Raw genomic sequence first — 25,948 nt, forward strand, 5'->3', positions numbered from 1 at the left:
GTCATCCCGCTTCCCCACTACGGTTTTTTCGTTCTCCGTTCCATTCGAAGTGCCAGCGTAGCAGAGGCTGCAAGAGCGAGTTCCGAGCTTGCAGTGTCCCTTCCAAGCACGCGCGCTCGTGCAGTGCGAGCATCGTTCAAGAGTACATGTTTTTTTGCAAGTAGCTTCAGCTTCGATATCACGTAAAGTGAAACATACCGGCTCGTGGAAGATATGAAAGAACGCAATAAAATAATGGGACGCTGAGGCCGCGAGCTGCATAATTCTTTTTAAAGCGCAGCTCTTAGGCGCCCGTTTCCGGCTTGAGCAGCGTCGGCGTCGGCGTCGCCGTCGCCGTCGCCGTCGCCGTTGGCGTAACCGCGCGGTGCATTATGGGTACATTTTCCCGAAGGAACCCGAGGTCCGCCCGAAGGACCTCGGGTTCCTTCGGTAGGACCTCGGGAGAACCTCGGGTTCCTTCGGGAGGACCTCTGGAGGACCTTGGGTTCCTTCGGGAGGACCTTAGAGGACCTCGGGTTCCTTCGGGAGGATTTCGGGAGGACCTCGGGTTCCTTCGGGAGGACCTCGGGAGGACATCGGGTACCTTCGGTGACCACGGGGAGAGGGTCACGTGACCCTCCTCCCCGAGGTCACGTGGCCACCCCCGAGGTTACGTGACCCCCCTCCCCGAGGTGACATAATTCTTTCCCAAAGTAACGTGACCCCCCAAGGTCACGTGACCCCTCCCCCCCCCCCCCCGACACCACGTGACCCTCAGTACCCTTCCCTCCTCCTGGATTTTGGATTTTGGATTTTGACTACATACAGGTAGCATATGTTGAGGAATGGTTACGTAGCGCGCAGGAGTACGACGATAAACTTAACAATCAATCAGATTGCGTTATAAAACTCACATGAAAGTTTATTGCGTGAAATCCGGTTTTGGATTCAAGATAAACCCGAGGTAACTTCAATCCAAATAGCTTCCCACCTGGCAGATGAGTATCACTTGAGATTAGGCGATAGCTAAGGAGGACAGAGAGAAAGACTGATTGGGGTTTTCGCGATTTCAGGGAGATCCGAGAGAAGATCGCTTGGGAGTCACCGTTTGTATTCAAGTGTTTGCCGACCAAACGGTGTGCGTTATGCTCCTACGAACGTGCTTCGCTGTTCTGCGAAAAACACCTGTGCATGCTGTATGCTTCAGTCAGCTTTCTGCCTCAAAGGACTCTTCGTGGTTCAACACTTCATCCACTCAAGTTCCAATCTTGGGACGTATTGCCAGCGTTCCTCCGCACTGAACAGTGCACTGTGCACCAGACTCCAGGACCGAGAATTCCTTCAACGACAAGCCAAACAGTTGATACCGATTATGGTAGCCTGGTCGAGTTGTATTGTTTTTCTTTGACACGCGCGGCGGTGGTGCAACCGGCGTCGCTCACTCGGCCTTCGCCGGTGGTGCCGTATTTCATAAGACTGCTTCGTTCTCGCCTCGTGGGAACACCCCTTCGATCACGCCGTCGCTGACTCGACCTTGGACTACGGTGCAGCTACGCAAGACTCTAACCCATTCATGTTTCATCCAAGCAGTTGTTACGCTTTGTACCTTTGCTCCACTCACGCTGCCTCCGTAACTCAGGTCTCGTAGTTCGCCCATTCACCCTTGTCTAGTTCAAAGGGTCTTCATAAAAATCCATATGCTTTTATTCCAGAGGAGATCAAAAGCTTTGCCTGAGAAAGCACGCGGTCGTGTCTTCGTCGACTCCAGCATCGGCCCACCGGGCTGGTCTGCCATACACAAGAAACGTAGCAGTACGCAACGACATTATCTATAGGCAACCTGCAATGCTGTTTGGTTTGGCGCCATCTAGCGACTGAAGCAAGAAATATTGGGTACCCCTGGGAGTGGCGGCTGCGTTGTTCAAACGTGAGCTTTTACTCCGGTGGCGCCGCTGAGCCTAGTGTCTGAAGCAAGAAATACTGGGTATCCCAGGAAGCCGTGATCGCGTAACGTGCCAGTGGAGCGGAAGCTACGGCCCTCGTGGGCCAATCGGAACGTGACCGCGTATCACCGGAGTGCGCCTCAACTCGGAAGAAGTATCAGGCTTTTCGCTGCGTCATGCTCCAATACGTGTGTGTTGCGCTCGTATACGTCGCGCATTTCGAAGCCTTCGGCACGTAATGTGGGGCTTATCGTTCGCCGTTTGCCAAGTTACAACGAGATAGGATATAACCGTGCGTTCTCACCCATGCTGGCGCCGCCTGGCCGTTGCCGGCTGCCTCTAGGCAACCTGCAATGCGGTTTGGTTTGGCGCTATCTAGCGACTGAAACAAGAAACATTGGGTATCCTTGGGTCTGGCGGCTGCATGGTTCAAACGTGAGCTATTACTCTGGTGGCGCCGCTTAGCCTAGAGTCTGAAGCAAGAAATAATGGGTAGACCAGGAAGCCGCGATCGCATACCTTGCAAGTACGGCGGAAGCTGCGGCCTGGCGGGCCAATCGGAACGTGAACACGTATCACCAGCGTGAGCTTTTACTGCGAAGATGTATCGGGCTTTTCGCGGCGTTATGCTCCAATGTGAGTGCGTTGGGCTCGCATACGTAGCGCATATCGAAGCCGTCGGCACGATGTGGGGCCTATTTTTCACCCTTTGCCAAGTTACAGCGAGACGGGGTATAACCGTGGGCTCTCACTCTGCTGGCGCCGTCTGGCTTTTGCCGGCTGGCTATTCTGCAAAAATGAATGTTTCCCTGCATGAGTAAGGTAGCCGGCTATTCCTTTAGATTCTAAATGCTAAAGGGGTCGCCGGCACAAGCTTTATAAAAATGTAAAGGCTCGTTGACACATTTGAGTGTGAACCAGCCTTTTAGGCTCTCAGTGACTTTAGAAGAAATGTGAAAAGGGGTGGGAGGGGGAAAGACAGCTGGGACAAGTTCAAGACAGCAGCGGGAGTTAAAGGGGTACTGCAACGAAATTTTAGTACTTGCTCCGTTGTCTAAATGCAAACCGCGTACTGGCCACACCCCAGAGGCACCAAGTTTTTTCTCGAAAAGACACCAAAACGTTTAAAACGAATAAACTGAATGTCGTTACGTGAAACTATCTATCAAAGCTGGGACACTCTGTGGAAGTACGGCGGCAAGCTTCGTGCACGCGAGCCCTGCGGAACTTGGCGGAACCGGTTTCCTTCTTTCCTTCGTCTATTCAACTCTTGCGAGGAGGGGGGAGTGTGAATCCGAAATCCGACGCGCGCCCCAAGTTCGCGCACGTGGGGATCTCGGAGGCAATGTCTTCCCCGTAGCTCTGCCCGTGAAGCATTGCCCGTGACGTCACGAACGCCCTGGAAGTGCCGGATCTCCCGGACGCATAGCGCTCTTCGATGGCTGCTCTTGAGCGCTCGCTTAAATCGGCCATCTGCAAAGAATTACATATAGCCACCCGTTGAAAATGCAAACGTGTGATTGTCATAAAACAAAAAGAAAAATGTGTGTTTCCGGTGTGTTTAGACAACCTTGATGTTTGTACGCCTTAACAGGTGACTTGTATCTTAGCTGCAGATTAGAAATGTAGCCACTGAAGTACAACCACTAACCTAACGCGTGCCGGTACAAAACTCATCCAGATCAAAAGGGGCAGGGGGTGGGGATCGAACCCGGGAGCTTCTGCAGCGCAAGCTTACCCTCCACGCTCTGAGTTGAAACGGCGATTACATTAGCAGATTTCGTTGATCGTGTTCAAATCAGTTCTGAGCGTGAGAGGTATATTTCAATCTCCATTTTTTTACTAAACAATAGAACGGACAACGAGCTTCATATTTAATTTTCATCGTATCGATCTGCCTGAAGAGGACATACGGTGGGAGCAAAAAAAAAAATATCCCCAAACACTTCCTGCTAACACCTTATAAAATATAGAGACTGACCATACATCGAGTAAGTTGGAAGGGCTTGGAATACTTACGAATGACTCCCAAGAAGTACGATCGCTGGAGTTACGCTGCTAAATAAAGTGTGGCTTCGCAATTTTTTCACGACCCTGACGTAAGGGAATGCAGCCTTTAAAACATTCCGGACTTTTTTTTTTTTTTTTTTCAAGGCTTGCGTTAATTGACGCCAGAATCGTAAGATGCTCTTCGCCTACGCGATGGAGTTGACGTCTCGGTTCGGTGCTCTGATCGGAGGGTAGGTGCACAAGAGGACGGTGAACTTCCTTGTGAAGCATGTTTTACAACGGTAGCCGCGTTTGCTCTTTGAAGCGGTCCGGAAATGAAATGACGTAAGTGCGAGCTTTCCACAACTCGCTGCAACGTCGGCCAGCGAGTAGCGCAGTACGTAACGCGCTCGTGGGTCGTGACGTAGACAGTTCACGCACGGTCAAGGGTAGTGTAGTTGCGAGCCTTGCCGTTTTGTGCCGTGAACGTTGGAAAATCTCGCCTAGTAGTATAATATCCGAGGACTGCACGCCGTATGGCAGCTATACATAGCTTGCAAAAAGTAAAGTCATTGGTGGCCATGCCGGTATTTTATGTGCCACGATCTTTCGGTTCACAGTGTTAATTTCCCAGCACAGATATAGTAGCTCGAGGGAACCATCTAGTAGAAGTAACCGTCAGTACGCAGCAATGGCGATACTCGCAATATTTGAGCGCTTTATTCACAGCCTGACTTGTGCTGGCTGTGAATACTCTCACATACTCTACTCAAGATACTGTATTTCAAACACTTTTGTTACTATTTCGGTATCCTGCAAAAACGTAGACTTTGCGCTAAGCGCGTCCCGTCGGCATGCGCTTAGCGCAAAGTCAGTGCTGTGCTTATAGTGCTCCGGTGTATGTGTGAACAAGCATTTAGAGTTTCGTCAATATGCCCCAGCCCCGCCACTTTGCTTAGACGTCTACTTCCCCTTTCACGTAGTGCTCTTGACTAAGAGTTTTATTAGATTAATTATTGGTTAACCGATATTGTGATGTTCATCACATTAGCTTTTTTTTTCCTAGCTGAGTGCATGCCGCAAGCTCTCCTAATACCACACCCCTATCTTTGTATTTCTCAGAAAGCTGTCGGGAAATAACGACGCTCGTGCCCTGTGCTATTGAGGGTGAAAGTATTTACCATTTGCATATTATATATTGATTATCGTTCCACAAGTAAAGAAAAAAAAAAGTATCCTTCTCCCGAAAAACACCGATTCCGCTGGGTAACCGCATAGGAAAGAACGAATAATTTGCCGATCTGCAGCCGCGTGTGCGGTTACATGAGCTGCTCTGTGACGTACTCTGGGGGATGTCGTTTGTAAGTTAGCGATCTGTGCAATTTTGTGCTCAATTTAAAGGTCACAGAACATCCACATTGTGGCTGTTCTGTGACCTATTTATGCTATTTTTAACGTGAACCTTATTTAGAAATTTTGTTTCGTTTCCTTTCATAGAGTGCAAATTAAAATATTCTGGTAAACAATATTTCCGCCAGTGCATACGTGTGTTTGTCACTGGAGTCGGTACATATTACGCTATACAGAAGGACATTTCGCAGAAATTTAATATATGACAAATATTTGAACTCTATTCAATATATTTTCAAGTGAAAGTAACTTGAGCAATAGCTTATATTCGTCTTTACTCTGTCGTTGTCGCGCTCCTTTAAACCAAGATTGACGAATAGTCTTATGCCCGTGCTTCACGAAACAGGCATTTATTAACTTATCGCAAATACACGTCTCGATTGTCTAGTCTAACACTGACGCCTATGAACAAAAAAAAAAAAAAAGAAACGCAGAGGAAACGAAAAGAAAACTGAAAACGAGGAGGAGTGTGAGAAGGATTCTGCACTTGATTAATTTTAGCAGGAAAAGGTCAAACAAGCAAAGGGAGGAGTGCGAAACAAAAACATGACCTTCAAGGAATTGTGCTTTCATAACACCGCTAACGACATGTATGATCGGACATGTCTACGTTTATTTTTTTTTTGTTTTTGTTTTACTTTAGTGGACTGAAACACACAAAAAAAAAACGAATCGGCACTTCGTCTTTTAAAGCCGTAGCCCCTTTAAGTTTTAGTATCCCTTAGATGGTTTTAGAATAATGCATTCATAGCAAATTTAGTACCATCTTTGGAATGTTTGTGTAAATTATTTATAGGCCCCTATTTTTTGCGACTTTTATGTATCCAATAGTAAACTGCAAGTCAGGGCTGCAGCGTCAATTGGAAAGCACAATGTGGAAAATATTAAAAATTTTGTATGTCCATACATTTAGCGGAATATTCTATATTGTGACAAGCTGTGGACAAATACGTACATTTCGATTACAAAAAAACAAGTACCCCTCCAGCCACACAGATTTATTCGCTCCTCGCTGCCTCAGCACCAAGGGTTTCTTCGCTGTTTGTAGGTTTGTAGAAAAATTCCAATAACAAAATTGTTCTATTTGGGCACATAACACGCCAAAACGTTGCATGCTTCAACGATGTCCAATGGCACGAAAAACGTTTTGTGGTGTCGGACTAAAACGCATGTAAATTCCAATCGCTAATTGCTGTGTTCAAAAAGAAAGAGTTCACCAAGCCCAAGCAACATTGTCATAAGAAACCAAAAAAAATCGGACTCTGCAGACTAAGGCTTCTTCGTAGTGTTTTGTCTCTGACCGTATGCAGCGCCCTTATCTATTCTGCAATTTTCTTTCTCCGGATGCTTCAAATGGATTGCTATATTTGTTTAGACTTTAAAAGTTCGAGGGGTTGCCGGCAGGAGTTTTACAAGCGCAAAGGCCCGGTCACACACTTGCGCTTGCCTAAGACAGAATTCTTATGATGCTTTACGACGAGGGAGCACACAGGCATGCTGGCGCCATCTATGAAATGACCCTGAACTGCATTTCCCTAGAGCAAAGGTATACGGCAAGCAAGTGTTCTAAAATGCGTCTTTGGCGCATCCGAACGCAAGCAGGGGCACGCAAATTAAAAGGAATCATAGAGAATGCAATAGAAAACGTACGATGACGAGGCAGCCAAGCTCGCGCCGTCATTGGCTGAGGTCGGGGGTAAACAAACGCATGTGCGCGCATTTGATAGGAAAACAAATCGCACGTGGCGCCCAAGGAGCAGACGAACCTGCGTGACGTATTGCGCTGTTTGCGATATCAAATCTACGTATTATCTATGAAAGCTTCCCATTTATAACATTGCGAGAGGCTTTTCAAGCCAAGAAAGAAAGATTAAAGCTAAAGAAGAAAAATAAAAATACAGAATCGCCAAAACTTCCACGGCAATCCGCTAGATGGAGCCCTAGTCTGTTCTCTCATTGAAATGTATCTTGAGGGGTTGTCAGGCACACGGTCGTAACGAGTCGCAAGTGTGTGAACCTGCCTGAGCACGTCGCGGAGTAAAGCTTTGGCTCTCGTTCATATCCAAACAAATAATAAGGGCACGCCAGTTCATTCCAAAGCGACGTCGTGAGATTATTGCTGAAAAAGGATCCCGGATCAAACAAAAGTATTATGACGCCAAAAGGTGATTTAAGTTAGCACGAAATGAACTTAGAGGTATCTGTGTTCTTTACTCACGAATATGAGAGACCCCGAGAAATAGAAAACGCGCTGCTTCTAATTAAGAATATCCTCCACCCAATCAAGACAAGCTTGAATTTCTCAAGTCTCGTGTGTTTTCTGAAGTAATGTTGATAATTTGTTTTTATTCTTAATATATCTTAGCAGGTGAAACCAAGGGGTTACATGGAGTATAAGAAAATCTCGAATCGGTTTTAGAAGCATGCTAGAATCCGCATTTTTGCTCCCAACAAAATGTACCTTGATCATATTTGTATTTTACAAATACTTTTTCTTATTTTCTTCAAGTGCATACTTCATAAATATCGCGATACCTTTTTATATGTGTATTTTAGCATCGATAGATTAGCTATATTTGTCATGCATTCTAGTATATTTGTACTTCAAATTGCTTTTTTTGGTTATTTACAAGTACGTTTGTTCTAAAATTAAATCCCTATTATTTTACTTTCAGTTAGTTATCATTTTACTTCATATTTTCTGGTCTTTAGCCTTTATTGTTTTAAAGAAACCAAGACAGGATATTTATGTTATATTGTTCTTTAGCATTTGTTACGAGAAAGATAAACGTACCCACAATGTTACTGGGATATTGTAAGCGTGTGGGCTAGAGCACATCGTACTTTGAAACCTAAAAACATGTGTACAAAATATAAGAAGCATGTCGCACTGCTCCTCTCTGCGGCAAGTTCAGCAAGGTATACAAACTATCAGATACAAATCAACACAGCGTGCAGGTCGAAACAGATAGAAAGACCAGAAATTGTGCTGTACATAACGTGAACAATTTTATTCTCATCTTCCGTCGATCTTCAAAACGCGACTCAGGTTTGTATGATATGTCCAAATGTTATAATTGTATTCGCTCATCAAAAATGCATTCCCCATTTTTGCATATCTGTTGATAAAAATGTTTAACGCAAAAGATGCAAATTAGTGCCATTTGTAGATGATGAGGGGTACCTGAACACATTATAATAATAATGATAGTGTTTATTTCCACCATAAGATGATGGTGGCGATCAGGAAAAAAAGCTATGAGGTACAGCTTGACGGGTTCCTGACCGCCTACAGCAGCAGCGACAGAGTGGGGAAATAATACAGCAATCAAAGGAGAAACACAAATGTACAGAAAATGATCGCCATCACGACATGTTAAGCACAATACCTTAGATTATCACAATGTTGACATATAGGGCATGACGGGCAAACAAAAACAAAAAGAAGCTCATAGTATTAAGAACAAAACACGGAGTAAAGAGAGCAACTACATCACTGAAAAAAGGGTGACCTCACTTCACTTAACGATAACTTGTCCCAATCAATACCTTTAGCTAAAAACATATTAAATAATTTGGGAACAGCGTACATTTCAACGTTTGTGTGCCATAGTTTGTTCTCGGTGTGACCACCTCCCAACATTCAGCTCCGCGGGTAGAGTAACTATGAGTGTGTTTCGAGATTTGTGCAAGATTTATAAAAAAATACGTATTTCTAATTTGCTCCACTTTTAGGCTAGTGGCAAGCCTGCAATCATATATTGTGTGAACATTTATGACTTGAAATTTTTTTAATAAGCTAGCTGCATGAAAGTCAAACGGGACATCCCCCATAGCTCTAGGTGCTTTCTTTTGCAATACATGCAGCTTTTCTAGATTAGTAAAAGTCGTTGTACCCCAAACTAAGTGGCAGTATTTTAAGTGAAAGTGGAATAGAGAATTATATATAATAATTTTACTTTTTCTGGCAAAATATAACGATGACGATTTAACATGTCCACAGCCCGGGATAGCTTTCGAATAAGGTAGTTTATATGATTTTCCCACGACATATTCTCAGAGAAAGTAACACCTAAGAGCTTAAAGGAGTTTACCATTTCAATGTTGCTAGAATTTAAATTTAGGTCTTTTGTAATGTTTACAAGTTTATTTTTCGAGCGAAAAAGCACGGCTTTTGTTTTCGTCACATTTATTTGCAACGCATTGTTCTCACTCCATATTTCTAATCTAGACAGAGTCAGGTTTGCCATATCAATTAAGGTATCAGCATTATTTGAATTAAAGAGTATACTTGTGTCGTCAGCTTAGTTGACAAATTTTGCATTTGGATTAATATTGGTAATATCATTAACATATATATTAAAAAGGAGGCCATTCGGTATTTAAAATGTGTTACGCAAAATTGGTATAGTTAAAATGTTTTACGCGTATATAGGGTGGTCCAAGTAGCCAGGCTCGATCTAAAGAGGACCGTAAAAATCGACGCCTGCACGTAGCAATCTAAACTTTTCGCCAAAGGTGTATTTCACAGGTCGGTTTTTTCTTGTAAAATTACAAAGCGTAGTTTTTTTTTCGTAAAAAATAAGGCCAAGAAACGTACCTGGGTCTACGGCGGGGAGCGACGCAGACGACAGGGGTTCAGTAGCGGGGTGTGTTTTGCGTTCGTATTGATAGATGGCGTCGGGAGCAGCGTCCGAAGGTGCAGCCGACCAGCGAAAGAAAGCAGACGACACGCAGACGAAATCCGTCGGCAGCACTGATCTCTATAACAATTGCTGGATTGCGTTTGCCCGCTCCGCGAATGTGGCCACTGGCGGCCATCTTTTTGGTAGAGTTATATTACCTCTAGCCAATCTCAGCTGCTGCAGCCACTACACTCTAAGAAAAAAGGGAGGAGGAAGGTAGCAAAAGCGACTGTTCCTCCTTGTTGCGGACAAGTTGCCGAGAGGAGGGAGGAACGGCAGTTCAGATGAAAGGAGGAGGGCGAGTTCTTCCTTGTTCAGTTGGCGCAGGGGTAGAACATCGAGCTACTGACCAAAGTGGTCAACGGTTCGATCCCCAGGAAAGTGGGTTTTTTTTTGTTTTTTTTTTGTAAAGTTTTTTTTTTATTTTTGTTTACCAAAACACACATAAACAAACCCATACCGATGAAAGGAAAATTAAAGTCCTTATTATTCACCGAGACGTTTTCCTCTTTCTCCAGGCAGACCGGAGAAAGCTTTCGCCCTCCCGACCCATCTTTTTTCGGTTTCGTTTTTCGAGCACATCGTGCACGTTGTTTAATAAATTAATGTTGAGTTGATTGAGCTTCAGCGGCAGCGAAGGCCGCCTGTAATTCCGTCTTTTAGTCCAAACGTGCAGAACATTTCGGTTGCATTGACGTTTTTACCACTAATTTTATCAAATGAGCTAACGAAGCCGCTAGAAACAGCGAAGTTCCGGAGCAGTGCCAGCAGCGCTACATACACTGGGTAAGACGGCCGTCTCCAATTTGCGGGACACACGCGGAACTACAGCAGCGAAACCACGAGGAACTGTGTCGACGTTTTCGACGTTATGGAAATCGCGGGAACTGCGTCCAAGGAAGGCAGGTTTTCCTGCCGGCTGCCTGGGTGCCTTCCGTGCTGAGTTCGGTTCCGTTGTCCCGTGCCGAGTGCCAACCAGCGTTCAACGTGATTCTTCTGCGTGTCAGCAACATCGCCAACGTGGTTCTGTATTTCTTCGTGTCAGCGACATCGTGATGGCAGTGTTGTGGGTTGTGAACAGAAGACTGGAATTATCGCCGATGTGACCGTGTGTTCGCGTATCAGTGGTGTAACAACAAGATGAGATGACGTAAACTGTCGGGCATTGATGCCGCTAGTCGGGCCGTTATCGGAGGGGCCGGGGTGTCGCAGGATGACATTCCGCTTTACATTAAAGAGTTTAAAACCACTTGAGGGATTAGGTGCAGTCGATCGACGTGTTGATAGTCATGTTGGAACGCTGGTCTGAACGGTAAGCTCCTATCGTACAGTGGCCAATCTGACTGTCGGTCCCCGAGAGCGATTGCGCTCTGGGGAAAAGACAACACTACGAAAGTATGACGGAAAGTACGTGTATTTATAATCGAAGTTCAGCATAAAAAAAAAAAAGACAGGCAAAATCGAAAAAAAAAAAACGCTATCCTTTATTTTACTGTTTAAATATATTACGGTTCCTGTAGAAACTGCCCTCTAAGTGGCGCGCTGGGATGAGCGCTAGAAGTTTTCGAGCTCGCAACGGCGCAGCTCCGTACACGCCGTACACTTAACAGTTGTCGGAAGTCGCGGCTTTGACTGCATTCAAGTTGATCGAAAAGCGATTTCTGTGCCCGTGAAGCATCACTTCCAGCTGAGTGGATATCCGCTCTACAGAGATTAATTCAAGACGGCAATTGCAGCTTTGCGCGAACAGCACAAATAGAAAAACGAACACTACAATATAAATACTGGCTACGAAGGGCCATGCGGGAAAACAAACTCATGGCTTGGAACCACATTGGAGCGGCTCGATTTATTGGCTTTCAAATAATTATGGCATGATCGAGCGTCTTCTTTCTAATAAGAGATTCATCCCCTGAGCCATTAAAAATAGCCTCAGATGTATGACATTGCTGGAAAAAAATGAACATGTTCGGAATATTTTTTTTTGCTTAGGGAGTCACCGAAAAATTCCGTACGTTCAAAACGACCACTATAAAAGACGGAAACGCAGGTCTCGGTAGTAGTGATCGGGGTAGTGTACTGTTGTATTGATGATTGTATGTGCGATGCCTGTGTATGCGTTCAATATATGTTGACCTGATGTTTGTAGTGTGCGCAACGTGTCTACATGTGTTGGAGATTCCGAAGAAAAGGAAACGCAATTGTGGCGTAAGAAAATAAAAATATTTTTTTGTACAACATGAATTGGGCGGTACCTAGCACCACCTAGCCTAGCTACGTGCGATTACTCTGCTTGACCCTGCCATCTGGTGGCAAGCGATTTAACATCCTTTTACGCTACGCGGCTACGCCATAATTTCGTGTTACCGTGCTGAGATAAGCCAAGAGGTTGCTTCGGATTTGCTTTTTTTTGAGAGCGGCTTTTGGTTTTGCGGGCGAATGATTTTCACTCCTCCGTGATGTGCGGTTGACGCTACGGTTGACGAAGGAATTGTGGCTCGAGGAATAGCAAAGGTAGGACATAAAGTGCGCGAACTGAGTGCCGGTTGTCTCCGTTGAACATCGCAGTGCTGACGATGAGAAGACTGAGTGACTGCATGCTTTCGAAACGTAAGTTTGTTTACCTGCAGGGGTAAAGAAACTTCGGAAATATATACAGTTCGCGGAAAGCTCGTGTTACGTTTTTATTTCCTGCTCCTCTCGCTTTGTGCAATAGACTTAGTGTTCTCGTTAAGCCTTACCGAGCTCGATTTGCTCGATTCGTGGCCGCCATAATGAGATGCAGTCGACGGAGGAACTTTTCCTCCCCTGCTTAAGGGACGAAAGTTTCTCCCTTTCTGAAGGAACATATGTGTCAAGAGCGTTCCTCCCTTTAGGGAGGACTATACTGACCCTTTTTTCTAAGAGTGTATCATCCATCCATGGCAGACAGCGTTTTGGCAGGTGTTATGGCAGGCTGCCGTCAAAATAAGGTAGGTGATATTTCGTGCTTGATTGAAATTGTTTGACGAAACATGTTTTTGAAACTCGGCGTGAACGGTAGCCCGATCTTTCAGAACCCACTGAAAGTTTCATGAAATCGCAGCACCGGGGAAAAGCAGCACAGCACGCATCGAAAGTCGCATCGAAAGAAGCATCGAAAGCAGACGCCGGTACGGAGTCGGCTTTCAATGCGAGTCTGCGCCGCTTTTCCCCGGTACTGCGCTTTCGTAGAACTTTCGCCGGGTCCTCAAAGATGAAGCTACCGTTCACGCCGGGTTTCAAGAATCTGCTTCCTCGAACAACTTCAATCAAGCACGAAATATCACCCACGGTACAGTGTACTAGATCCACGGCTATTTTATGGCAGCCTGCCGCCATTGCGCTGTCCGCCATGTTACTATGATAGCTAGAGATAATATCACTCTACCAAAAAGATGGCCGACGGTGGCCGCATTCCCGTCCATAGGCGGAGCTGGTCAAACGCGATCCAGCAAATAGACACCGAGATCAGTGGTTGGCAGCAAAAGCGCCGCCGTTATGCAGACGCGTTTTTTTTTTTTTTTTTACTTTAAGTTTTGCTTTTATTGTCCGCATTTATTTGTTAACCGAAGGTAAATTTCAAAAAGGTTATGTTTATTTTAATAGACCACGGTGGTCGCGATAAGGAAGTAGCGCCATCTATCAATACGAACGCCAAGCATTCCCCGCTACTGAACCCTTGTCGTCTGCGTCGCTCCCCGCCGTAGACCCTGGCAAGTTTCTTGGCTTATTATTTACAGAAAGAGAACTATACGGTTTATAATTTTACAAGAAAAAACCGACCTGTGAAATGCACCATTGACGAAAAGTGTAGATTGCTACGTGCAGGCGTTGATTTTTATGGTCCATTTTAGATCGAGCCTGGTGACTTGAACCACGCTATAGGTTTTACGCAAGATAGGTTGAACATCATAAGATTATTAGGACGACAGACAAAGAGCAGGGGAGGACAGGGCAAGGAAGGACAGGAACTTGTCCTGTCCTGCACTTTATCGTCCTTTGTCTTTCGCGCTAATATTTTTATAATGCTATATTCATGTTCGACCGTTTTACTGCCTAATTTCTAAAAAAACTTAAACGCCTCTCCAGCCTATAGCATCCACCTAGGGTTGAAGCAAAATAAAAGAAATCTATCTCAGTTATCTTTTTTACACATCCTCCAAATATTCAACTTACGTTCCCAATAAGACAGGGCATATAATCAGGAAGCCATGTCAATGTGACCCTGAGTTTGCCGTCGCTCAATTTAGAATAGCAATAAAGGCGGCAGCTGGGAAGATCAAGACCTATCTGGAAGAAATATATATTTTAGAGAAATATCAGCAGAGCTCTTTCTCACTGGTGGCGTTAAATTGGTCAGTGTATATTCGTACTGAAACTGTTTAATGTAACAATGTTGTATGAAAGGCTTCCTGGCAACACACTTCTTAAAAGCTCAGATATTCGGAAGTACTAAAGTGCATATCACCATCGTGTTCTGCTAAATTTCTCTTGAAAACCGTGATTTTCAGATCGAAAAAAGTATGCAATATGGTTGATACTACCCTGAAGCAACCGTCTAAAAAAGCTACACCCACTTTTTGAGATGTTTCAAAATATTTTAGATTCAGTCGTAGATATATAGCACAGTGACACAATTAAAGTAATTATCTCATGTTATTTTCATTGGAATTTGTAGTTTAATTCACTAAATTCACAATGCGCAAATCTGTTTTTCGCTATTAACTGAGTTTCGTTTTCTCGGGTCAAACGATATGCATACTTAAAAAAAAATGTTGAGGGCACCTAAGCACTTCTTATGAGTTGTGAATGCGAAAGCATTCATGTCCACTTGAACGCCGCTGTGTGCTGGCGTGGACGGCTACGTTTCGCTACTGTCGAGGTTGCGGCCTCCGTAGATGCCTCAGGCGCCGCGATGTTCTTCGGCGCTGAGAGGAAAAGGGACCGCAGAGCCGGCAGGGAGTGCGGCTAGCAGACGGAGCGAGAATTTTTTCCCCCTTCCTCCCCCTCCCTTCCTCCCCTCCTCTCCCCTCCCCCTCCCCCCCCTTTCCCCGCCGGTCCGGTCACGCCTGACGCGGCTGCCGCGCCACTGCCACCCTCTCCGTTTTACCGGCACACGGGCCGCAGCGCCAGAGGAAAGGGCTTCTCTGTGTGGTGGCGTTTCGTGGTACTATGACGCTTTCTTTAGACCTATGACGCGTCCCAGCCATTTTAACTGCCGTTTTAGTAGCCCGTTTTTTGAAGTCACGGACAACGCCGACTGCGCTTCGTGGAAGTCGCAGCCTTTTTAACCTCCTTTAGTTTCCTGTTTTTCGGGGTCACAGACAACGCCGACTGCGCTCCATGTGACAGGGAATGCTTTCGCATTAATAAGAACTGAAAATAGACTTTGATCAAGGTTTAGGGTCCGAATGAATATTCGAAACAAACTGACGCATACAGCACAACTAAGATTTTTCGCGAAATGAAAATTTTGATCAAGATTGAAACTTCTATACAAATTGGGCAGTCAAGCAAGGCACCGTCGCCTTTACTTTAGATGCTGTAGAGATTTTCGAGTGCGGTAGTCTGCTTTATTATGTCGTATGTGGAAAGAACGGTTACGCATTCTGATTATTGCGAAGCTCAGAAGAAGCAACCAAAATCCTTTCCAACCTGTCACAGTGTGTACTATCAACATTATTAAATATAACACGGTGTTTATTAAAAAAAAAGACAAAAAATATATCTAAATGCCAAAGTACTAGAAATTCGGTAACAAAGCACTGTTTTGACGCTGCAAGAAAAGACATAAAAATGGCCGTTTCCAAGGGGAAGTATAAAAACCAATACGATTTAAATAACTTCAGGTTTACCATGGTGATTTAAATCAAACCTTACCCAACAAATATATCCGGAAATATTCTTTTATTTACCGTTTGTTTATCACTGAATCCTATTTTATGTTTATTCTTACATATACATTAAAAAAATATCGAGCTAATCTGGGCAAATTAAAGCGTTGGGCTTAATCTCTACCTTCCAATTTGTTTATAAGCTACGTAAGGACCAATTGTAACACAATCTGAACGCCAAAGAAACTAAAACAGGTAATGCTATTGGAATCAAGTCAGAATTTTAAAGAGAAATCGTCATATTTTTACCTATCTAAAGAAATCAAACTTCCTTGTTCTGTTACGGCATCAATAAAACGTATTATTTAAATTTCACTTCATATTTACAGTAATTCCTTACTTCGCATTGTTATCAGTGATCAATCGAACAGATCAATATATCTGCAAAGTTGAAAATATATCTTGGCAAAGAATCACTATTTTATAGCTACAGTTATTTTTTATCATTACTCTGATTTAAATATTTAAATCGAATAGCTCAAATATCAGTCGAATTAGTCCAACATTTAGTTGTTGTTTTTTTAATTATGGACTTTTTTCCCTGACCGGTTCACATTCATATTCAGCTCGTACCTTCGTTTCCCGTAATGCAGATCTGTGGCACAAGCGTTATTTCACGCGGCCACTTCACCGCAGAATAAAGTATAAACCGCATGTAAACGATTTGGCAAGCGACGAGACAAGCGACGGCGATCGCTTCGCTGTCACTTGGTCAGTCGCGCAACAACGCAAACCGCATAAAGGCGACATGACCAAGCGAGCAAGGCGATGAGCTACGTTTTCTAGAATTGCAGAAACCGAGCGACACGACGTGCGACAGTGAGAAATCTTCGTCGCTCGTCGCTGATTCTCATCTCTGTCGCCGTCGCTCGTCTCGTCGCTTCGCTAAGTCGCTTACGTGCGGTTCAGCCTTAAAGGTGGAAACATGTGCAGACACCCAAACGAAAATCCTACAAAAATCAAATCACACACACAAAAAATGCATGCTGTTTTTTAAAAGCAGTGGTACAAAGGAGTTATCGTATATTTCTGTCGTTCCGCTAAGCTTTCGGAAAACTCCCTGCGAGTATCAGAAATCTGCAGGCAAAGCAGTTATAACGCAAATAACTACTTAAAAAAAAAAAAAAAAAACGTGTTGTTGTTTTGGCGTGTCCTCGTTTTGGAGAGCGCAGTGAAATGGGAAAGCGCTCAATGGAAACTCCGTATTTGGTGCCCCTAAAACGCAAAGTTAATAAAAAAAAAAAAGAAACATATTTGCGATTGCTTTATTATCAAAATTTGCGCGTGGTCCTTTTTACAAAAGAAGGCCAGGAATTATTTTCACAAGTTTTGATTTTTGTGCGATTTTCTGTAATATTTAGCATACCGTTCCCGCCATAACAAACCTTGTGCACGCGAATGACAACAGTTTGTGAGGGTAGACTAGCAAGGTGTACCCAAAAACGTATTTTTTTGTCTTTGCCTTTTTTTTATTTAGGCTTACGGAGTTTAACATTCTTGTGTAGCTAAAAAAAATGGCCTGTCTGTGTTACTTATGTGGGCAGCTTACCTTGGTTAGATTACCTTTTGCCTCTCGTTCACATTTCTTGTGAACAACAGTTTGACATTTCTGCGCTATTTCAGTCGTACTGATATGACGAAGAATTTCTATTTGTTGAGAGGCGGCACCTGTGAATTAAATACATGATTCACTGTACCCTTAAAGTGTTCTGGTGTTTTTTTTTTAAGCTCTAGTTTATTTTTAGTGAACATATCTGATCTTGGTATGGACTATAGAGCCTGCCAAGCTTTTTACCGTTTTTTCCCCCAGCCTCCCGATCTTTCTTTAAAAGTGTGCAATTATTTATAATTTCTAATATTAAAAATAACCTTTAGGTTAGTTCAATTTCTGCTGTCGCTTTAGGTATTTAACAAGTCCTCGCAACACGTTTGTTTAGTTCGCTTGAAATAGAATAAGACAATGTTGAATAAATCAGGATTCCATAGTCGGGTACAACATAAGAGCGAAGGGTATAGAGGAGGCGAGTTCCTCCTTGCCCCCTCTCCAGCGTTTGCCCCGCTAAAGTGGGAAGAGTGGCAGTTTGCGGGCGGCGCTCACAGTTTGCTTTCCGGTTGTACCCGACTATAGATCAGTGTTGGAACTAACGCGTTACAAGTAACGACGTTACTGGTAACGCGTGAGTTTTTCGGCTAACGTACTAACGTACTTGTTAGGATCCCAAATGACTTACGAGTAAAGTAACGTCGTTATTATTTTTGCGCTATTTCCTCTCAAATTACGTCACCCGTTATTCGTTACCTTTGATTACAAATGGGCGCATGATTGTTTGAAAACAAAATAATTTTCATTATGTACACTACGTAAAACTGGCAAGGAAACTCCAACAAAGCTATGTATAAGCGGAGTGGTTTCAAACTCTTTCGGAAGACACTTCTAACGTTCCCACGACCGGGCCCAAAAGGCGCGAGATTATCGCTATGCGTAACTTCTAAGCGTCCTTAGTGACCGACACGCGGGTTTGACGTCACGGAGCTGCGGCGGCGCTGCGATCGCACGGGAGCCGTGTGGTGTGGGCAAAAGGGCGCACGTTTTGCATGGGCGTCATAGCATTTCAGCATGCCGCGAAGCTGTGTAGCCGTTAGTTGCGCCGAAAGATACAGCAAAAGTAGCGGGATGAGTTTCCCGAAGTTCCCGGCTGACTCTGAAAGGCATAGAAGGTGGATAATTGCGTGGATCGAAAATAATGGTCGCCTCGCGCGAACGACCGTTCGTGCGGCAAGCACTTTCTTGAACGCAAGTGTGGTTTCCATTTCAATTTGCGTCCTGAGGCTTGCTTATCAGCAGGAAAACCGTCGTCTGATCGAGACCTGCGGGATTTTGTTCTCACGGTGTTCATGCACTAATCATCGGCCAAGCGCTCGTCGGAGGCTCGCTCCGCCCGTGTAGCAGAATGGGATCGGCAACAGAACGACAGTGTTGTAGGCGTTAGCGCAAAAAAAGTAACGAAATGCGTTGCTCCCTACTTGCGAATAAAATGAACGAGTTACTTCCCTACGTTACCTAAAAATAAAAGGAACGGGTTACCGATAAAAAGTAACGCACGTTACTTCTGCGTTACTTTTTAAATTATGATTTAACCCTTTTTCCTGTTTTGACGATACAGGTATGCATAAGCTCATATATCAAGTTTCTGCATAAGCATTGTGTTTATGCAGAAACTGAACATAATTACTTTATCTCCTTTTACGGTTTCGCCTAAATACTCACGAGAAAAAACGCAGAAAACTCGGGAATTCACATTGCTTGACGCCTAAAAACACGGAAAAAATTGAAGTGTAATTTTTTTAAGACTTGGGAAGTAGTAACGAGTAACGTAACTACGTTACTTACAATAGTAACGTAAGCCCGTTACCCGTTACTGTGTCCAAAAAGTAATGAGTAAGTTACTACGTCACTGAAAAAAGTAACGCGTTCCTGGTAACGCCGTTACTTGTAACGTGTTACTGCCAAGACTGTAGAACGGACAAAGCGTTACTGCTTGTCATGCCTTGTGGTCATGAGGGTAGGAAAAATATCGTACCTTGACTCGAGGACGCTGTGTGTATTTAATCAATGAATTAATAAAGCACTCCCGCAGACCCACAGTCTGCTGATCCCGCCGGCAATGCGGAAACCGGCTCGAAGTAATTGTAGGCCTCGAGAGGCTTGTACGCCTGCACCGTGTCGGCGTGAAAGGGCTTGGCGAAAAAACTAAATAAACGATGACCCGAGCCGTCGACTTCCGTGGCAGCAACTTTACGTCGGAAGTCCAGCAGGCCTTGTTTACGGCGTACGGGTCCTCGTAGGCAACGCCGTCCACGCACAGTTTGTTTCGATACCGCTGCCGTTCAGGCTCGGGTAGTGAGCTCAAAAAGTCGGGCATAGCATACAACGTACGTTGTCAGAAAATACGACGCAGAAATAAAGCTAAAAGCGTCCCTACAACGTCAACAGCGAGCGCACGCCACACAACGCAGTGGCGAAAACACGGAGTCAGGCCGCTTTTGCCCACATTGCTTCCGCGCATGCGCGGCATTCCGGCCGTGTTGGTAAACAGAGCCGCTCCGCGTGTCGGCCTAATGTCACTGTTGCCGTACCCTGAGCAGCCGTCTCGCTGGAAAAAGACACCCGCTCAGACGGCAACACTCTGCCGCCGCTCGAGGGATTTTTCCTCGCGCCCCTATACCTCTCCCGCTGGTCACCTCCTTCTCTTCAAAACAAATAAATTATGGTTCTGTCAACAACAAAAAAGGATGAACTATAAGTTTGGAAGCGCTGACCTTCCCACGCTTTGAACCAGAACAGGTGAACAGGACCATCGGAATAAAGTTGGATTAACACGTTGCCAAACAAACACTTTTTTTTATTCATTTATCCCGCATACATCAAACGACTGGAACCACCTTCCAGCAGATATCGCAACTATACCTGATTATTCTCTTTTTCGCCAATCTTTGTCTACATTTCTGTTTGGTGAGCCAACATGAGTCATTTTATTTTGTTTATTTTTTTCCGTAAAATATATTGCTTGCCGCTTTTGCCAATGGCTGTGTGTTTTTGATATTTCAATTTCTTGTTGTTTGTTTTTTATTGTTTTGTCAGTTTGTTTTATTTTGCTTTGCCCCTCCCCTCTACAATGCTTCGGCGCTTGAGGTATGTACAATAAATAAATAAATAAAGGTGTGTCAGCATAGCCGGGTGCTGACGTGTCGTTAAGGGGAAAAACGACGTTGGTTGCTGAAAGAATAAAATAACGTGTTTTTTTTTTTACCGGATTAACTTTGATTACATGAAGAGGTCTATATTGCGTTCGTTACGTGGTGTGCATTAGGTTGTTCTTTTCAGAACGGTTTCTTCTTCCCAGTCAGGTGACATGGGCAAGGTTCAATTCTCAGAATCGCGCTCGCGAAGCGTCACGTGTCTGAGGATGTAGATTCCATATCCCGCCCAGGCCAGACAAACAGGCTTGGATAGCTAAACATGTTCAGGACATACATTACAGTTGTGCGAATCACGCTCTCGAAGCGTCATGTGTTCGAGGATATGCACTCCACATCCTGCTCAGGTCAGACAAACAAGCTGGCCCAGCTAACAAACGGCAAGGTTATCGCAGCATTGAACGCCGACCGTCACCAGAGAAACGGCACCATCTTTTAGAATCCCTGCCGCTGTGGTGCTGTTTGTGTGAGTTTGCAACGTATAAATGTGATCTGCAACCCACTCCTCTGTTGTAATGCTTCGGCACTGCAGAGTACAAATAAATAAATAATCACTTTGAACAAGTGTATTGTGGCCGAAGTTTATAGAGGCGGTTTATTTTAAACAGCTGGTCATATACTACCAGCAAAGCACAAAGTAACGAAACACTAATGAGAAAGTAACGTGCGGTCCGTTAGTCATGGCAAGTAACGACACCGGTATTTCTTTACATTTGCAAAATAGTAACGGAGCTTTGTAATTAACGCGTTAGCTTTTTTTCAAGGTAATGAGTAACGCTACTTCGTTACTTTTCGGTAACGGGCACAACACTGCTATAGATAGGATTTCTAATTTTCCACAATACTACCAGCACTGTTAGGAGTCAGAAAAAGAGTGGAAGACATATTGAATGCAACTTACAAATAAAACTAGAAACAATTTCATAATTTTTGCAGGAGCACACATGTTCGCAATCAAAGTCCGACGTGACATTCCCTTACTTTTGTATTAAATTTGATATCGTTTAAATAAAAGGCTTTTTTTTAATTTTTACATGAATCTTTCTCTTTAAAAAAGTTAATGGAAAGAAACCTTTAATTATATACATTATGCAGCAGTTTTAAGACATAAAGCCTTCAACCAACAAAGATTATTGTCTGACGCCTTTCACCTTTCAAGCGTGTCAGGCACTTGCTAAGCTGCCTATGGAGATATTTTTGTCTTTGGTCACCGCCATCAAGTTTTTGCACAGGAAACTCAAGAAAAGTGCTTTCCCAGAGTGAGAAAAAGAACTCAAGAGCTGCAGAAAGCGCCTCATATATCTCGTGTAACAATGTCGTCATAATCTGGCAGACTAAGATCACGCTATTTAAAGATTGTGGGCGAAAACGCCAAATATGCACTGCGCCGGTTGCCACAACCAACTAACTGCGCCCATTTCCGACTTGAGCGGCGTCGCCGTCGCCGTCGGCGTAACCGCGAGTTGCATTATGGGACCTTCCCATAATGACGTCAAACGGTGCCTAAATTTATAGGGAATATTTCCCCGCCAAATTAAGCCGGGAAATTTTTCCCACTAAATTTGGCGGAAAAACGTCCTTGCTAAATTTAGCAAAAAACTTTCCCCGCTCGGAAACATTTCTTTGCTCAATTTTGCGGAAAAACTTTCCCCGCTAAATCTAGCTGAAAGATTTCCCCGCTAAATTAGCGGAAAATAATCCCCGGTAAATTTACCTGAATAGTTTCTCCGCTAAATGTACCGAAAAACTTTCTCCGCTAAATTTAGCGAAAAAATTTTCCCCGCTAAGGAAAAATCTTCCGCTAAATTTAAAGCAAAAAATTCTCCGCTAAATGTACCGAAAAAATTTCCCGCTAAATTTAGCGGGAAAATTTCCCCGCTAAGTTTGGCAAAAAAATTTTCCCGCTAAGTTTAGCAAAAAAATTTCTTCGCTAAGCTTAGCGTAAAAAAATTTCCGGTATACATTTAGCGAAAAGATTTCCCTCTAGATTTAGCGGAGCATTTTTAGCTGAAAAAATTCCCCGCTAAATTTAGAAAAAACTTTTCCCCCGCTAAATACAGCGACAACTTAGCGCTAAATGGACGGTGAGCGGAAGATGAGGAGGGGAAGGGTGGGTGGGCATACCCTCCCCTCTTCCTCAAGAGCTGCGCTCTAATTTGGAATTACACAGAATTCTAGACATCTTTAATATTTTTTTTTTCTTTCAATAATTGGGTCATTTTTAAGGCTGTTATTTTACGCATTTGAGCTTTCTGCCTTCTTACCTTTGACTTCTCTGTGGCTAATGGTGGCATTAAGTACGACCGCAGCCGGGTCAACATGAAGAACGAAAGAAGAAATCTCGCACGCATGACCTGTTAAGGTTAGACTTTTCAGTTACAAGTTAGAGAGAATGTTCTATTTACCAATGATGATGATTTGCAGACAAGTCATAACCAACACAAAATTTGCCATGATCATCGATGAGAGTGAACGTTACGTGTGTTGCTGTGGTGCAGCGTGTTGCGAGTCTAGAACCAAAAGAACGCGTTGATCAGGTTAGCGTCCGAGTACGAGATACAATGCCTTGTTATGAAGTGAATGTTTAAAAGATAAAAATAGAAAGAAAAAAAAACATAGATGTGTCTCGATTTCAGCCTGGGTCTATAATGCACAGCTGGTTTTCAGATGCTAAGTTAATGCGTCACAGACGCTTGAACCCCACCGTGCAGCAGGAGCGCTTTGTCCATCTGGTGGCTTTTACAAACGGGTGTCTTCCTGCCACTGTAACTTGCGGCTTTGGCATGGGGAGCACTTTCATTTTTCCTGTACATTGTGTATATTTAAAAATAAATCGTGAAAAGGGGTGGGAGGAGAAGGGCAACGGGAAAAACGTCAAGACAGCAGCGGGAGTTAAACCAGCGACCTTCGTTTCTCTAGAACCAAGATTTGTATCGTTTGAGTGAACAGCGCAAAAATTAGCAAAGTTCAGCTTTCATTTTCCTCGCGTCGACTTGCCTGAGAAGGACATACGGCGGGAGCAAAGCTTATCTGTATATACTCTCTGCTAAAGCCTCAGAAAACACGGGAACTGACCATACATTGAGTTAGTTCGAAGAGCACGGATGTACTTACGAATTACTCCTAGGAAGTGTGATCCGAGTTGAACTGCTAAATAAAGTGTGGCCTTTCAGTGCTTGGTGTGCCCTTTTTATGGCACGGTAGGTACTGGCCAAACTAGCATAAAAGTTTGCCAGGACCCGGACGTAAAAGAAGAAAGCCTTTAACACATTGCTCATTTTTGTTTCTTCGAGGCTTTCGTTATACGACAAAAATCGGAAATTGCTCCTCGCCTAAGCGACGTGGTTGACGTCACAACGCAGTGCTCTCATTGGAGGGTTGGTCGGGTATGGCGCCAGTGGACGGTGAACTCTCTTGTGAAGGCTGTTTTGACGGCAACCGTGTTTGCTCTTAAAGAGACCGATCTCACTAAGCCTTCCGCGCATGCTTGACGTCACCATAAGTGCATGGAAGCAGGCGCTTGACTCGCGCAGAGCTTCAGCGGGGTGTTCGAGCGTGCAGAAACACTGCAGTTCCCATGACTAATGCGGGAAGCGGCGGCGTAATGAAATTAACTGGTGAGATCGGTCTATTAAGCAAGTGTAAGTACATGTGCACCTGCCGCTGATGTAATAGTTTTATTCTCTCCGTGAAGCTGTTTAGACCAAATTTAATAGTCACAAGAGTATCGTTTTAAGGTCGAGGGACTATAAAATTCTAGCAAAGATCTCAGCGAAGAGGTTTGACCGGGACATTAGCTGCGTGGTTGGGGACCATCAAGCTTATCGGATTCGTGGTAGAAGCATCCAGGACAACCTGCACATTATGAGAGTCATTTGCGAGGACGCGTTAGTGGAGGACAGCCCCCTGGCCGCGTTCCAAGTGGACCTCAGCAAGGCATTTGATCGTGTCTCTCGCAAGTTTCTTTTCAGGCTACCGGACCATTGTGTCATAGGCGAGACGCTCTGCAGATAGGTCAGGATCTGTTTCAAGAATATATCGACCAACATCAAGGTCAACGCAGGCGGCCTCACCAAACCTATCCCCGTTCACTCATCGGCTTGTCAGGGATGCCCCATGTCACCGGTACTGTTCTCGCTTTATCTTAAACCATTGGGCCGGCGGATCATCAACTACAGTGCCATCAGAGGATTCAACTGGACGCCAAGTTTGCTAAGGGTACCTGCATACGCAGACAACTTAACTCTGTTGTGCTCATGCAGTGACGTTAATCTAGCGATGGCACACGTTTCGGACTCCTGCAGAGTTTCGGCTGCTCGTCTGAACGAAAAGAAATCGACCGGTTATACGTGGTTGGGAGCCTGGGACGCTCGCCCAGAGAGTTGCCTGGGCACCTCATGGAGTTTCGCAGCGACAAACTATTTAGGCATAAGCTTGGCGCCCGAGTGCCTCAGGAGTGGTGACGGAGGCATCCATCTGAAAAGTTTGCATGCCAAAGCACAAGACTGGTATGGGAGATATTTGTATTTCTTTAACCGTAGTAGGGTCTGTTTTTCTGTATTTTTTTCCTACCGTGTGGTACGCGGCACAAGCGATGCCTTGTAAGAGGATCAATGTTCAGAAAGTGAACCGGTTCTGCGCCTATTCGAGCGCATGCGGCGCAGCAATTTGTGTTCTGCCGGGAGAAAGGTGGTATCCGTCTAGTCAATGTAGAACTGATGCTCCAAGCGCAAATATTTATTTATTTTCGCAGTCAACGCAACAAGCATTTGCGGAAAGCAATTCAAAAGCATGGCGGAAAATGCACAGTTCAGTGGATGCCGGTACCTAATGCATGGTCCGAGGGAGTTTGCACCCTCAGATTCTACAAAGATATTGAGCGAGCATTGAAAACCTTTCACGGGTTGTTTTTGGACGAATACCTGGCAAAAGTGAAACGTCGCAGATTGTACTGGGATGCCCTGGAGCTGCCAATCCCCGTGCTCATGTACCGCGCGAAACTTCGTGACACATCGTCCAGTGTTTTTAAAAGGCTTTCGTTCTTTCCCGTTCAGACTGGCACAAAGGACTCTTTCTTTATTTACATACTGAGGTTTTATCCTTAAAAACCTGGCTGGACAAGAAGAGCTGCTTTGTGCCATGGCCAATGAATTCTGCACTGCGCCCCTATGGGGAGGACCTGAGACTTGTATTCTTTGATTGCACGAATGCTCAACTGTTCTGGGCCAAACTAAGACAAACGCTTCAGGCCCAGCTCTACCCGGAATGT

At 44.5% G+C, this 25,948-nt stretch overlaps 1 protein-coding gene across 1 annotated transcript; it reads right to left on the bottom strand.

Moving 5' to 3' along the window:
* Positions 1-8,392: 8,392 nt before the first annotated feature.
* On the bottom strand, positions 8,393-23,139 carry LOC120837307. The gene is made up of 4 exons (XM_040206543.1): positions 23,085-23,139; positions 17,471-17,589; positions 14,204-14,317; positions 8,393-8,440 (listed from the first exon to the last, which is right to left on the bottom strand). Exons 1-4 carry the CDS (start codon positions 23,137-23,139, stop codon positions 8,393-8,395), a joined length of 336 nt encoding a protein of 111 aa, XP_040062477.1.
* Positions 23,140-25,948: the final 2,809 nt, after the last annotated feature.

The sequence above is a fragment of the Ixodes scapularis genome, unplaced genomic scaffold (genome assembly GCF_016920785.2).
Source record: "Ixodes scapularis isolate PalLabHiFi unplaced genomic scaffold, ASM1692078v2 PGA_scaffold8__174_contigs__length_109621045, whole genome shotgun sequence".
Lineage (NCBI taxonomy): Eukaryota > Metazoa > Arthropoda > Arachnida > Ixodida > Ixodidae > Ixodes > Ixodes scapularis.